Source organism: Watersipora subatra, chromosome 9 (assembly GCF_963576615.1).
Source record: "Watersipora subatra chromosome 9, tzWatSuba1.1, whole genome shotgun sequence".
NCBI classification, from domain to species: domain Eukaryota; kingdom Metazoa; phylum Bryozoa; class Gymnolaemata; order Cheilostomatida; family Watersiporidae; genus Watersipora; species Watersipora subatra.
This window is the reverse complement of record NC_088716.1, coordinates 63,378,837-63,394,470: the sequence shown is the minus strand read 5'-3', so window position 1 is coordinate 63,394,470 and position 15,634 is coordinate 63,378,837. Positions and strand designations below refer to the sequence as shown.

Sequence of the window (15,634 nt, the reverse complement as noted above, 5' to 3'; positions counted from 1 at the left end):
TAAGGTTCATTGTACTAACTAAGGTTCATTGTACTAACTAAGGTTCATCGTACGAACTAAGGTTCATTGTACTAACTAAGGTTCATTATACTAACTAAGGTTCATTATACTAACCCAAGGTTCATTGTACTAACTAAGGTTCATTGTACTAACTAAGGTTCATTGTACTAACTAAGGTTCATTGTACTAACTAAGGTTCATTGTACTAACTAAGGTTCATTGTACTAAGGTTCATTGTACTAACTAAGGTTCATTGTACTAACTAAGGTTCATTGTACTAACTAAGGTTCATTATACTAACTAAGATTCATTGTACTAACTAAGGTTCATTGTACTAACTAAGGTTCATTGTACTAACTAAGGTTCATTGTACTAACTAAGGTTCATTGTACTAACTAAGGTTCATTGTACTAACTAAGATTCATTGTACTAACTAAGGTTCATTATACTAGCCCAAGGTTCATTGTACTAAGGTTCATTGTACTAACTAAGATTCATTGTACTAACTAAGGTTTATTATACTAACCCAAGGTTCATTGTACTAACTAAGGTTCATTGTACTAGCTAAGGTTCATTGTACTAACTAAAGTTCATTGTACTAACTAAGGTTCATTGTACTAAGGTTCATTATACTAACTCCCAAATACTGTTCTTATCTAGTTTTGCTGACATGGAAAATTCTTAATTCATTAAATGCTATCATTTACGCTATCGGTCATGGCCTAATTGGAATACTTCATTTTACCTGCAGTTCATATGTCAGTCTATTCCACTATAACATTCAGTCTAAAGCTTATTATTTCTCTGAGAATTAAACCTGCAGTTCATATATCAGTCTTTTCCACTATAACATTCAGTCTAAAGCCTATTATTTCTCTGAGAGTTAAACCTGCAGTTCATATATCAATCACTCTATTCCACTATAACATTCAGTTTAAAGTGTATTATTTCTCTGAGAATTAAACCTGTAGTTCATATGTCAGTCACTCTATTCCACTATAACATTCAGTCTAAAGACTATTATTTCTCTGAGAATTAAACCGGCAGTTCATATATCAGGCACTCTATTCCACTATAACATTCAGTCTAAAGCCTATTATTTCTCTGAGAATTAAACCAGTAGTTCATATATCAGTCTATTCCACTATAACATTCAGTCTAAAGCCTATTATTTCTCTGAGAATTAAACCTGCAGTTCATATGTCAGTCTATTCCACTATAACATTCAGTCTAAAGCCTATTATTTTTCTGAGAGTTAAACCTGCAGTTCATATGTCAGTCTATTCCACTATAATATTCAGTCTAAAGCATATTATTTCTCTGAGAATTAAACCTGCAGTTCATAAATCAGTCTATTCCACTATAACATTCAGTCTAAAGCCTATTATTTCTCTTAGAGTTAAACCTGCAGTTCATATGTCAGTCTATTCCACTATAACATTCAGTCTAAAGCCTATTATTTCTCTGAGAATTAAACCTGCAGTTCATATGTCAGTCTATTCCACTATAACATTCAGTCTAAAGCATATTATTTCTCTGAGAATTAAACCTGCAGTTCATATGTCAGTCTATTCCACTATAACATTCAGTCTAAAGCCTATTATTTCTCTGAGAATTAAACCTGCAGTTCATATATTAGTCTATTCCACTATAACATTCAGTCTAAAGACTATTATTTCTTTGAGAATTAAACCTGCAGTTCATATGTCAGTCTATTCCACTATAACATTCAGTCTAAAGCATATTATTTCTCTGAGAATTAAACCTGCAGTTCATATGTCAGTCTATTCCACTATAACATTCAGTCTAAAGCCTATTATTTCTCTGAGAATTAAACCTGCAGTTCATATGTCAGTCTATTCCACTATAACATTCAGTTTAAAGCCTATTATTTCTCTGAGTATTAAACCTGCAGTTCATATATCAGTCTATTCCACTATAACATTCAGTTTAAAGCCTATTATTTCTCTGAGACTTAAACCTGCAGTTCATATGTCAGGCACTCTATTCCACTATAACATTCAGTCTAAAGCTTATTATTTCTCTGAGAATTAAACCTGTAGTTCATATGTTAGTCTATTCCACTATAACATTCAGTCTAAAGCCTATTATTTCTCTGAGAATTAAACCTGCAGTTCATATATCAGTCACTCTATTCCACTATAACATTTAGTTTAAAGCCTATTATTTCTCTGAGAATTGAACCTGCAGTTCATATGTCACTCTATTCCACTATAACATTTAGTTTAAAGCCTATTATTTTTCTGAGAATTAAACCTGCAGTTCATATATCAGCCTATTCCACTATAACATTCAGTCTAAAGCCTATTATTTCTCTGAGAATTAAACCTGCAGTTCATATGTCAGTCTATTCCACTATAACATTCAGTCTAAAGCATATTATTTCTCTGAGAATTAAACCTGCAGTTCATATATCAGTCTATTCCACTATAACATTCAGTCTGAAGCCTATTATTTCCCTTAGATTTAAACCTGCAGTTCATATATCAGTCACTCTATTCCACTATAACATTCAGTCTAAAGCCTATTATTTCTCTGAGAATTAAACCTGCAGTTCATATGTCAGTCTATTCCACTATAACATTCAGTCTAAAGCATATTATTTCTCTGAGAATTCAACCTGCAGTTCATATGTCAGTCTATTCCACTATAACATTCAGTCTAAAGCCTATTATTTCTCTGAGAGTTAAACCGGCAGTTCATATATCAGGCACTCTATTCCACTATAACATTCAGTCTAAAGCATATTATTTCTCTGAGAATTAAACCTGCAGTTCATATATCAGTCTATTCCACTATAACATTCAGTCTAAAGCCTATTATTTCTCTGAGAATTACACCTGCAGTTCATATATCAGTCACTCTATTCCACTATAACATTCAGTCTAAAGCTTATTATTTCTCTGAGAATTAAACCTGTAGTTCATATATCAGTCTATTCCACTATAACATTCAGTCTAAAGCCTATTATTTCTCTGAGAATTAAACCTGCAGTTCATATATCAGTCTATTCCACTATAACATTCAGTCTAAAGCCTATTATTTCTCTGAGAATTAAACCTGCAGTTCATATATCAGGCACTCTATTCCACTATAACATTCAGTCTAAAACATATTATTTTTCTGAGAGTTAAACCGGCAGTTCATATATCAGTCTATTCCACTATAACATTCAGTCTAAAGACTATTATTTCTCTGAGAATTAAACCGGCAGTTCATATATCAGGCACTCTATTCCACTATAACATTCAGTCTAAAGCATATTATTTCTCTGAGAATTAAACCTGCAGTTCATATGTCAGTCTATTCCACTATAACATTCAGTCTAAAGCCTATTATTTCTCTGAGAATTGAACCTGTAGTTCATATATCAGTCTATTCCACTATAACATTCAGTCTAAAGACTATTATTTCTCTCAGAATTAAATCTGCAGTTCATATGTCAGGCACTCTATTCCACTATAACATTCAGTCTAAAGCATATTATTTCTCTGAGAATTAAACCTGCAGTTCATATGTCAGTCTATTCCACTATAACATTCAGTCTAAAGCCTATTATTTCTCTGAGAATTAAACCTGTAGTTCATATGTCAGGCACTGTATTCCACTATAACATTCAGTCTAAAGCATATCATTTTTCAAAATGAACACCTATAGTTGATTGCATTGTGATTAATTGTTAATTAAATGTAGCTTTCGTAGCTTCTATTTAACTTCTTTTGAATTTCTGTTTTTTTTAAATTTGTATCAACTTTCCTCTAACATTTGTGCTATGATTATAGATTTTTTATTTGTAGCTTATCAACCCTGAAGGTTCTGAAAACGTTAAACATTAGTGGAAATGTTCTATATGAATCCTTCCCAGATGTCATAAATGACTTGACATTACTTGAACGACTCGACATCTCTCAATGTGCTATACCCGGACTACCTATGGGGTAATGTACTCCAGCCTTTTTTTAGATACGTAGCTATCCAAAGTATTTGGTCATTGCTTTTTCATGGTTTGACCGTTTGTATTACATAGACAGCTTATATTACATAGACAGTTTATATTACATAGACAGTTTATATTACATAGACAGTTTGTATTATATAGACAGTTTACATTACATAGACAGTTTACATTGCATAGACAGTTTATATTACATAGACAGTTTATATTACATAGACAGTTTATATTACATAGACAGTTTATATTACATAGACAGTTTATATTACATAGACAGTTTATATTACATAGACAGTTTATATTACGTAGACAGTCTATATTACATAGACAGTTTATATTACATAGACAGTCTATATTACATAGACAGTTTATATTACATAGACAGTTTATATTACACAGACAGTTTATATTACACGGACAGTTTGTATTATATAGACAGTTTACATTACATAGACAGTTTATATTACATAGACAGTTTATATTACATAGACAGTTTATATTACATAGACAGTTTATATTACATAGACAGTTTACATTGCATAGACAGTTTATATTACACAGACAGTTTATATTACACAGACAGTTTATATTACATAGACAGTTTATATTACATAGACAGTTTATATTACATAGACAGTTTATATTACGTAGACAGTCTATATTACATAGACAGTTTATATTACATAGACAGTTTATATTACATAGACAGTTTATATTGCATAGACAGTTTATATTACACAGACAGTTTATATTACACGGACAGTTTGTATTATATAGACAGTTTATATTACATAGACAGTTTATATTACATAGACAGTTTATATTACATAGACAGTTTATATTACATAGACAGTTTATATTACATAGACAGTTTATATTACGTAGACAGTTTATATTACATAGACAGTTTATATTACATAGACAGTTTATATTACATAGACAGTTTATATTGCATAGACAGTTTATATTACACAGACAGTTTATATTACACGGACAGTTTGTATTATATAGACAGTTTATATTACATAGACAGTTTATATTACATAGACAGTTTATATTACATAGACAGTTTATATTACATAGACAGTTTATATTACGTAGACAGTTTATATTACATAGACAGTTTATATTACATAGACAGTTTATATTACGCAGACAGTTTACATTGCATAGACAGTTTATATTACATAGACAGTTTATATTACATAGACAGTTTATATTACATAGACAGTTTACATTGCATAGACAGTTTATATTACACAGACAGTTTATATTACATAGACAGTTTATATTACATAGACAGTTTATATTACATAGACAGTTTATATTACGTAGACAGTTTATATTACATAGACAGTTTATATTACATAGACAGTTTATATTACGTAGACAGTTTATATTACATAGACATTTTATATTACACAAACAGTTTATATTACACAGACAGTTTATATTACATAGACAGTTTGTATTACATAGACAGTTTATATTACACAGACAGTTTATATTACATAGACAGTTTGTATTACACAGACAGTTTATATTACATAGACAGTTTACATTGCATAGACAGTTTATATTACACAGACAGTTTATATTACATAGACAGTTTATATTACATAAACAGTTTATATTACATAGACAGTTTATATTACGTAGACAGTTTATATTACATAGACAGTTTATATTACGTAGACAGTTTATATTACGTAGACAGTTTATATTACATAGACATTTTATATTACACAAACAGTTTATATTACACAGACAGTTTATATTACATAGACAGTTTGTATTACATAGACAGTTTATATTACACAGACAGTTTATATTACATAGACAGTTTATATTACGTAGACAGTTTATATTACGTAGACAGTTTATATTACATAGACATTTTATATTACACAAACAGTTTATATTACACAGACAGTTTATATTACATAGACAGTTTATATTACACAGACAGTTTATATTACATAGACAGTTTATATTACACAGACAGTTTATATTACATAGACAGTTTGTATTACATAGACAGTTTATATTACACAGACAGTTTATATTACATAGACAGTTTGTATTACACAGACAGTTTATATTACATAGACAGTTTGTATTACATAGACAGTTTATATCACATAGACAGTTTATATTACATAGACAGTTTATATTACATAGACAGTTTATATTACACAGACAGTTTATATCACATAGACATTTTATATTACACAAACAGTTTATATTACACAGACAGTTTATATTACATAGACAGTTTGTATTACATAGACAGTTTATATTACACAGACAGTTTATATTACACAGACAGTTTATATTACATAGACAGTTTATATTACATAAACAGTCTATATTACATAGACAGTTTATATTACATAGACAGTTTATATTACACAGACAGTTTATATTACACAGACAGTTTATATTACATAGACAGTTTATATTACATAAACAGTCTATATTACATAGACAGTTTATATTACATAGACAGTTTATATTACATAGACAGTTTATATCACATAGACATTTTATATTACACAAACAGTTTATATTACACAGACAGTTTATATTACATAGACAGTTTGTATTACATAGACAGTTTATATCACATAGACAGTTTATATTACATAGACAGTTTATATTACACAGACAGTTTATATTACACAGACAGTTTATATTACATAGACAGTTTATATTACATAGACAGTTTATATTACATAGACAGTTTAAATTACATAGACAGTTTATATTACATAGACAGTTTCTATTACACAGACAGTTTATATTACACAGACAGTTTATATTACATAGACAGTTTATATTACATAGACAGTTTATATTGCATAGACAGTTTATATTACACAGACAGTTTATATTACATAGACAGTTTATATTACATAGACAGTTTATATTGCATAGACAGTTTATATTACATAGAGAGTTTATATTACATAGACAGTTTGTATTACACAGACAGTTTATATTACATAGACAGTTTATATTACATAGACAGTTTCTATTACACAGACAGTTTATATTACACAGACAGGTTATATTACATAGACAGTTTATATTACACAGACAGTTTATATTACATAGACAGTTTATATTACATAGACAGTTTGTATTACATAGACAGTTTGTATTACACAGACAGTTTATATTACACAGACAGTTTATATTACACAGACAGTTTATATTACATAGACAGTTTATATTACATAGACAGTTTATATTACATAGACAGTTTATATTACATAGACAGTTTATATTACATAGACAGTTTATATTACACAGACAGTTTATATTACATAGACAGTTTATATTACATAGACAGTTTATATTACATAGACAGTTTATATTACATAGACAGTTTATATTACACAGACAGTTTACATTACATAGACAGTTTATATTACATAGACAGTTTATATTACATAGACAGTTTATATTACATAGACAGTTTATATTACATAAACAGTTTATATTACATAGACAGTTTACATTACATAGACAGTTTATATTACACAGACAGTTTATATTACACAGACAGTTTATATCACATAGACAGTTTGTATTGTATAGACAGTTTATATTACATAGACAGTTTACATTACATAGACAGTTTATATTACATAGACAGTTTATATTACATAGACAGTTTACATTACATAGACAGTTTATATTACATAGACAGTTTATATTACACAGACAGTTTATATTACATAGACAGTTTATATTACATAGACAGTTTATATTACATAAACAGTTTATATTACATAAACAGTTTATATTACATAGACAGTTTATATTACACAGACAGTTTATATCACATAGACAGTTTATATTACATAGACAGTTTATATTACATAGACAGTTTATATTACATAGACAGTTTATATTACATCGACAGTTTATATTACATAGACAGTTTATATTACATAGACAGTTTGTATTACATAGACAGTTTATATTACATAGACAGTTTACATTACATAGACAGTTTATATTACATAGACAGTTTAAATTACATAGACAGTTTATATTACATAAACAGTTTATATTACATAAACAGTTTATATTACATAGACAGTTTATATTACACAGACAGTTTATATCACATAGACAGTTTATATTACATAGACAGTTTATATTACATAGACAGTTTATATTACATCGACAGTTTATATTACATAGACAGTTTATATTACATAGACAGTTTGTATTACATAGACAGTTTATATTACATAGACAGTTTACATTACATAGACAGTTTATATTACATAGACAGTTTACATTACATAGACAGTTTATATTACATAGACAGTTTATATTACATAGACAGTTTATATTACATAAACAGTTTATATTACATAAACAGTTTATATTACATAGACAGTTTATATTACACAGACAGTTTATATCACATAGACAGTTTATATTACATAGACAGTTTATATTACATAGACAGTTTATATTACGTAGACAGTCTATATTACATAGACAGTTTATATTACATAGACAGTTTATATTACATAGACAGTTTATATTACATACAGTAGGTAGTTTGTATTACATAGACAGTTTATATTACATAGACAGTTTATATTACATGGACAGTTTATATTACATAGACAGTTTATATTACATAGACAGTTTATATTACATAGACAGTTTATATTACATAGACAGTTTATATTCCGTAGACAGTCTATATTACATAGACAGTTTATATTACATAGACAGTTTATATTACATAGACAGTTTATATTACGTAGACAGTTTATATTACATAGACAGTTTATATTACATAGACAGTTTATATTACATACAGTAGGTAGTTTGTATTACATAGACAGTTTATATTACATAGACAGTTTATATTACATAGACAGTTTATATTACGTAGACAGTTTATATTACATAGACAGTTTATATTACATAGACAGTTTATATTGCATAGACAGTTTATATTACACAGACAGTTTATATTACACGGACAGTTTGTATTATATAGACAGTTTATATTACATAGACAGTTTATATTACATAGACAGTTTATATTACATAGACAGTTTATATTACATAGACAGTTTATATTACATAGACAGTTTATATTACGTAGACAGTTTATATTACATAGACAGTTTATATTACATAGACAGTTTATATTACGCAGACAGTTTACATTGCATAGACAGTTTATATTACATAGACAGTTTATATTACATAGACAGTTTATATTACATAGACAGTTTACATTGCATAGACAGTTTATATTACACAGACAGTTTATATTACGTAGACAGTTTATATTACATAGACAGTTTATATTACATAGACAGTTTATATTACGTAGACAGTTTATATTACATAGACATTTTATATTACACAAACAGTTTATATTACACAGACAGTTTATATTACATAGACAGTTTGTATTACATAGACAGTTTATATTACACAGACAGTTTATATTACATAGACAGTTTGTATTACACAGACAGTTTATATTACATAGACAGTTTACATTGCATAGACAGTTTATATTACACAGACAGTTTATATTACATAGACAGTTTATATTACATAAACAGTTTATATTACATAGACAGTTTATATTACGTAGACAGTTTATATTACATAGACAGTTTATATTACGTAGACAGTTTATATTACGTAGACAGTTTATATTACATAGACATTTTATATTACACAAACAGTTTATATTACACAGACAGTTTATATTACATAGACAGTTTGTATTACATAGACAGTTTATATTACGTAGACAGTTTATATTACATAGACATTTTATATTACACAAACAGTTTATATTACACAGACAGTTTATATTACATAGACAGTTTATATTACACAGACAGTTTATATTACATAGACAGTTTATATTACACAGACAGTTTATATTACATAGACAGTTTGTATTACATAGACAGTTTATATTACACAGACAGTTTATATTACATAGACAGTTTGTATTACACAGACAGTTTATATTACATAGACAGTTTGTATTACATAGACAGTTTATATCACATAGACAGTTTATATTACATAGACAGTTTATATTACATAGACAGTTTATATTACACAGACAGTTTATATCACATAGACATTTTATATTACACAAACAGTTTATATTACACAGACAGTTTATATTACATAGACAGTTTGTATTACATAGACAGTTTATATTACACAGACAGTTTATATTACACAGACAGTTTATATTACATAGACAGTTTATATTACATAAACAGTCTATATTACATAGACAGTTTATATTACATAGACAGTTTATATTACACAGACAGTTTATATTACACAGACAGTTTATATTACATAGACAGTTTATATTACATAAACAGTCTATATTACATAGACAGTTTATATTACATAGACAGTTTATATTACATAGACAGTTTATATCACATAGACATTTTATATTACACAAACAGTTTATATTACACAGACAGTTGATATTACATAGACAGTTTGTATTACATAGACAGTTTATATCACATAGACAGTTTATATTACATAGACAGTTTATATTACACAGACAGTTTATATTACACAGACAGTTTATATTACATAGACAGTTTATATTACATAGACAGTTTATATTACATAGACAGTTTAAATTACATAGACAGTTTATATTACGTAGACAGTTTCTATTACACAGACAGTTTATATTACACAGACAGTTTATATTACATAGACAGTTTATATTACATAGACAGTTTATATTGCATAGACAGTTTATATTACACAGACAGTTTATATTACATAGACAGTTTATATTACATAGAGAGTTTATATTACATAGACAGTTTGTATTACACAGACAGTTTATATTACATAGACAGTTTATATTACATAGACAGTTTCTATTACACAGACAGTTTATATTACACAGACAGGTTATATTACATAGACAGTTTATATTACACAGACAGTTTATATTACATAGACAGTTTATATTACATAGACAGTTTGTATTACATAGACAGTTTGTATTACACAGACAGTTTATATTACACAGACAGTTTATATTACACAGACAGTTTATATTACATAGACAGTTTATATTACATAGACAGTTTATATTACATAGACAGTTTATATTACATAGACAGTTTATATTACATAGACAGTTTATATTACACAGACAGTTTATATTACATAGACAGTTTATATTACATAGACAGTTTATATTACATAGACAGTTTATATTACATAGACAGTTTATATTACACAGACAGTTTACATTACATAGACAGTTTATATTACATAGACAGTTTATATTACATAGACAGTTTATATTACATAGACAGTTTATATTACATAAACAGTTTATATTACATAGACAGTTTACATTACATAGACAGTTTATATTACACAGACAGTTTATATTACACAGACAGTTTATATCACATAGACAGTTTGTATTATATAGACAGTTTATATTACATAGACAGTTTACATTACATAGACAGTTTATATTACATAGACAGTTTATATTACATAGACAGTTTACATTACATAGACAGTTTATATTACATAGACAGTTTATATTACACAGACAGTTTATATTACATAGACAGTTTATATTACATAGACAGTTTATATTACATAAACAGTTTATATTACATAAACAGTTTATATTACATAGACAGTTTATATTACACAGACAGTTTATATCACATAGACAGTTTATATTACATAGACAGTTTATATTACATAGACAGTTTATATTACATAGACAGTTTATATTACATCGACAGTTTATATTACATAGACAGTTTATATTACATAGACAGTTTGTATTACATAGACAGTTTATATTACATAGACAGTTTACATTACATAGACAGTTTATATTACATAGACAGTTTATATTACATAGACAGTTTATATTACATAAACAGTTTATATTACATAAACAGTTTATATTACATAGACAGTTTATATTACACAGACAGTTTATATCACATAGACAGTTTATATTACATAGACAGTTTATATTACATAGACAGTTTATATTACATAGACAGTTTATATTACATCGACAGTTTATATTACATAGACAGTTTATATTACATAGACAGTTTGTATTACATAGACAGTTTATATTACATAGACAGTTTACATTACATAGACAGTTTATATTACATAGACAGTTTACATTACATAGACAGTTTATATTACATAGACAGTTTATATTACATAGACAGTTTATATTACATAAACAGTTTATATTACATAAACAGTTTATATTACATAGACAGTTTATATTACACAGACAGTTTATATCACATAGACAGTTTATATTACATAGACAGTTTATATTACATAGACAGTTTATATTACGTAGACAGTCTATATTACATAGACAGTTTATATTACATAGACAGTTTATATTACATAGACAGTTTATATTACATACAGTAGGTAGTTTGTATTACATAGACAGTTTATATTACATAGACAGTTTATATTACATAGACAGTTTATATTACATAGACAGTTTATATTACATAGACAGTTTATATTACATAGACAGTTTATATTACATAGACAGTTTATATTACGTAGACAGTCTATATTACATAGACAGTTTATATTACATAGACAGTTTATATTACATAGACAGTTTATATTACATACAGTAGGTAGTTTGTATTACATAGACAGTTTATATTACATAGACAGTTTATATTACATAGACAGTTTATATTACATAGACAGTTTATATTACATACAGTAGGTAGTTTATATTACACAGACAGTTTACATTACATAGACAGTTTATATTACATAGACAGTTTATATTACATAGACAGTTTATATTACATAGACAGTTTATATTACATAGACAGTTTATATTACGTAGACAGTCTATATTACATAGACAGTTTATATTACATAGACAGTTTATATTACATCGACAGTTTATATTACATAGACAGTTTATATTACATAGACAGTTTGTATTACATAGACAGTTTATATTACATAGACAGTTTATATTACATAGACAGTTTATATTACATCGACAGTTTATATTACATAGACAGTTTATATTACATAGACAGTTTGTATTACATAGACAGTTTATATTACATAGACAGTTTACATTACATAGACAGTTTATATTACATAGACAGTTTACATTACATAGACAGTTTATATTACATAGACAGTTTATATTACATAGACAGTTTATATTACATAAACAGTTTATATTACATAAACAGTTTATATTACATAGACAGTTTATATTACACAGACAGTTTATATCACATAGACAGTTTATATTACATAGACAGTTTATATTACATAGACAGTTTATATTACGTAGACAGTCTATATTACATAGACAGTTTATATTACATAGACAGTTTATATTACATAGACAGTTTATATTACATACAGTAGGTAGTTTGTATTACATAGACAGTTTATATTACATAGACAGTTTATATTACATAGACAGTTTATATTACATAGACAGTTTATATTACATAGACAGTTTATATTACATAGACAGTTTATATTACATAGACAGTTTATATTACGTAGACAGTCTATATTACATAGACAGTTTATATTACATAGACAGTTTATATTACATAGACAGTTTATATTACATACAGTAGGTAGTTTGTATTACATAGACAGTTTATATTACATAGACAGTTTATATTACATAGACAGTTTATATTACATAGACAGTTTATATTACATACAGTAGGTAGTTTATATTACACAGACAGTTTACATTACATAGACAGTTTATATTACATAGACAGTTTATATTACATAGACAGTTTATATTACATAGACAGTTTATATTACATAGACAGTTTATATTACGTAGACAGTCTATATTACATAGACAGTTTATATTACATAGACAGTTTATATTACATAGACAGTTTATATTACATAGACAGTTTATATTACATAGACAGTTTATATTACGTAGACAGTCTATATTACATAGACAGTTTATATTACATAAACAGTTTATATTACATAAACAGTTTATATTACATAGACAGTTTATATTACACAGACAGTTTATATCACATAGACAGTTTATATTACATAGACAGTTTATATTACATAGACAGTTTATATTACATAGACAGTTTATATTACATCGACAGTTTATATTACATAGACAGTTTATATTACATAGACAGTTTGTATTACATAGACAGTTTATATTACATAGACAGTTTACATTACATAGACAGTTTATATTACATAGACAGTTTACATTACATAGACAGTTTATATTACATAGACAGTTTATATTACATAGACAGTTTATATTACATAAACAGTTTATATTACATAAACAGTTTATATTACATAGACAGTTTATATTACACAGACAGTTTATATCACATAGACAGTTTATATTACATAGACAGTTTATATTACATAGACAGTTTATATTACGTAGACAGTCTATATTACATAGACAGTTTATATTACATAGACAGTTTATATTACATAGACAGTTTATATTACATACAGTAGGTAGTTTGTATTACATAGACAGTTTATATTACATAGACAGTTTATATTACATAGACAGTTTATATTACATAGACAGTTTATATTACATAGACAGTTTATATTACATAGACAGTTTATATTACATAGACAGTTTATATTACGTAGACAGTCTATATTACATAGACAGTTTATATTACATAGACAGTTTATATTACATAGACAGTTTATATTACATACAGTAGGTAGTTTGTATTACATAGACAGTTTATATTACATAGACAGTTTATATTACATAGACAGTTTATATTACATAGACAGTTTATATTACATACAGTAGGTAGTTTATATTACACAGACAGTTTACATTACATAGACAGTTTATATTACATAGACAGTTTATATTACATAGACAGTTTATATTACATAGACAGTTTATATTACATAGACAGTTTATATTACGTAGACAGTCTATATTACATAGACAGTTTATATTACATAGACAGTTTATATTACATAGACAGTTTATATTACATAGACAGTTTATATTACATAGACAGTTTATATTACGTAGACAGTCTATATTACATAGACAGTTTATATTACATAGACAGTTTATATTACATAGACAGTTTGTATTACATAGACAGTTTATATTACATAGACAGTTTACATTACATAGACAGTTTATATTACATAGACAGTTTATATTACATAGACAGTTTATATTACATAAACAGTTTATATTACATAAACAGTTTATATTACATAGACAGTTTATATTACACAGACAGTTTATATCACATAGACAGTTTATATTACATAGACAGTTTATATTACATAGACAGTTTATATTACGTAGACAGTCTATATTACATAGACAGTTTATATTACATAGACAGTTTATATTACATAGACAGTTTATATTACATAGACAGTTTATATTACATAGACAGTTTATATTACATAAACAGTTTATATTACATAGACAGTTTACATTACATAGACAGTTTATATTACACAGACAGTTTATATTACACAGACAGTTTATATCACATAGACAGTTTGTATTATATAGACAGTTTATAT

At 26.4% G+C, this 15,634-nt stretch overlaps 1 protein-coding gene across 1 annotated transcript in view; it reads left to right on the top strand.

Annotated features, from left to right (window-relative positions):
- Positions 1–15,634, top strand: part of LOC137405343 (malignant fibrous histiocytoma-amplified sequence 1 homolog) — a 58,148-nt gene that overhangs the window by 14,243 nt on the left and 28,271 nt on the right. Inside the window, exon 7 of the mRNA XM_068091573.1 lies at positions 3,819–3,959. Coding sequence (XP_067947674.1) covers positions 3,819–3,959 — 141 coding nt within the window. The remainder of the gene's footprint in view (positions 1–3,818; positions 3,960–15,634) is intronic.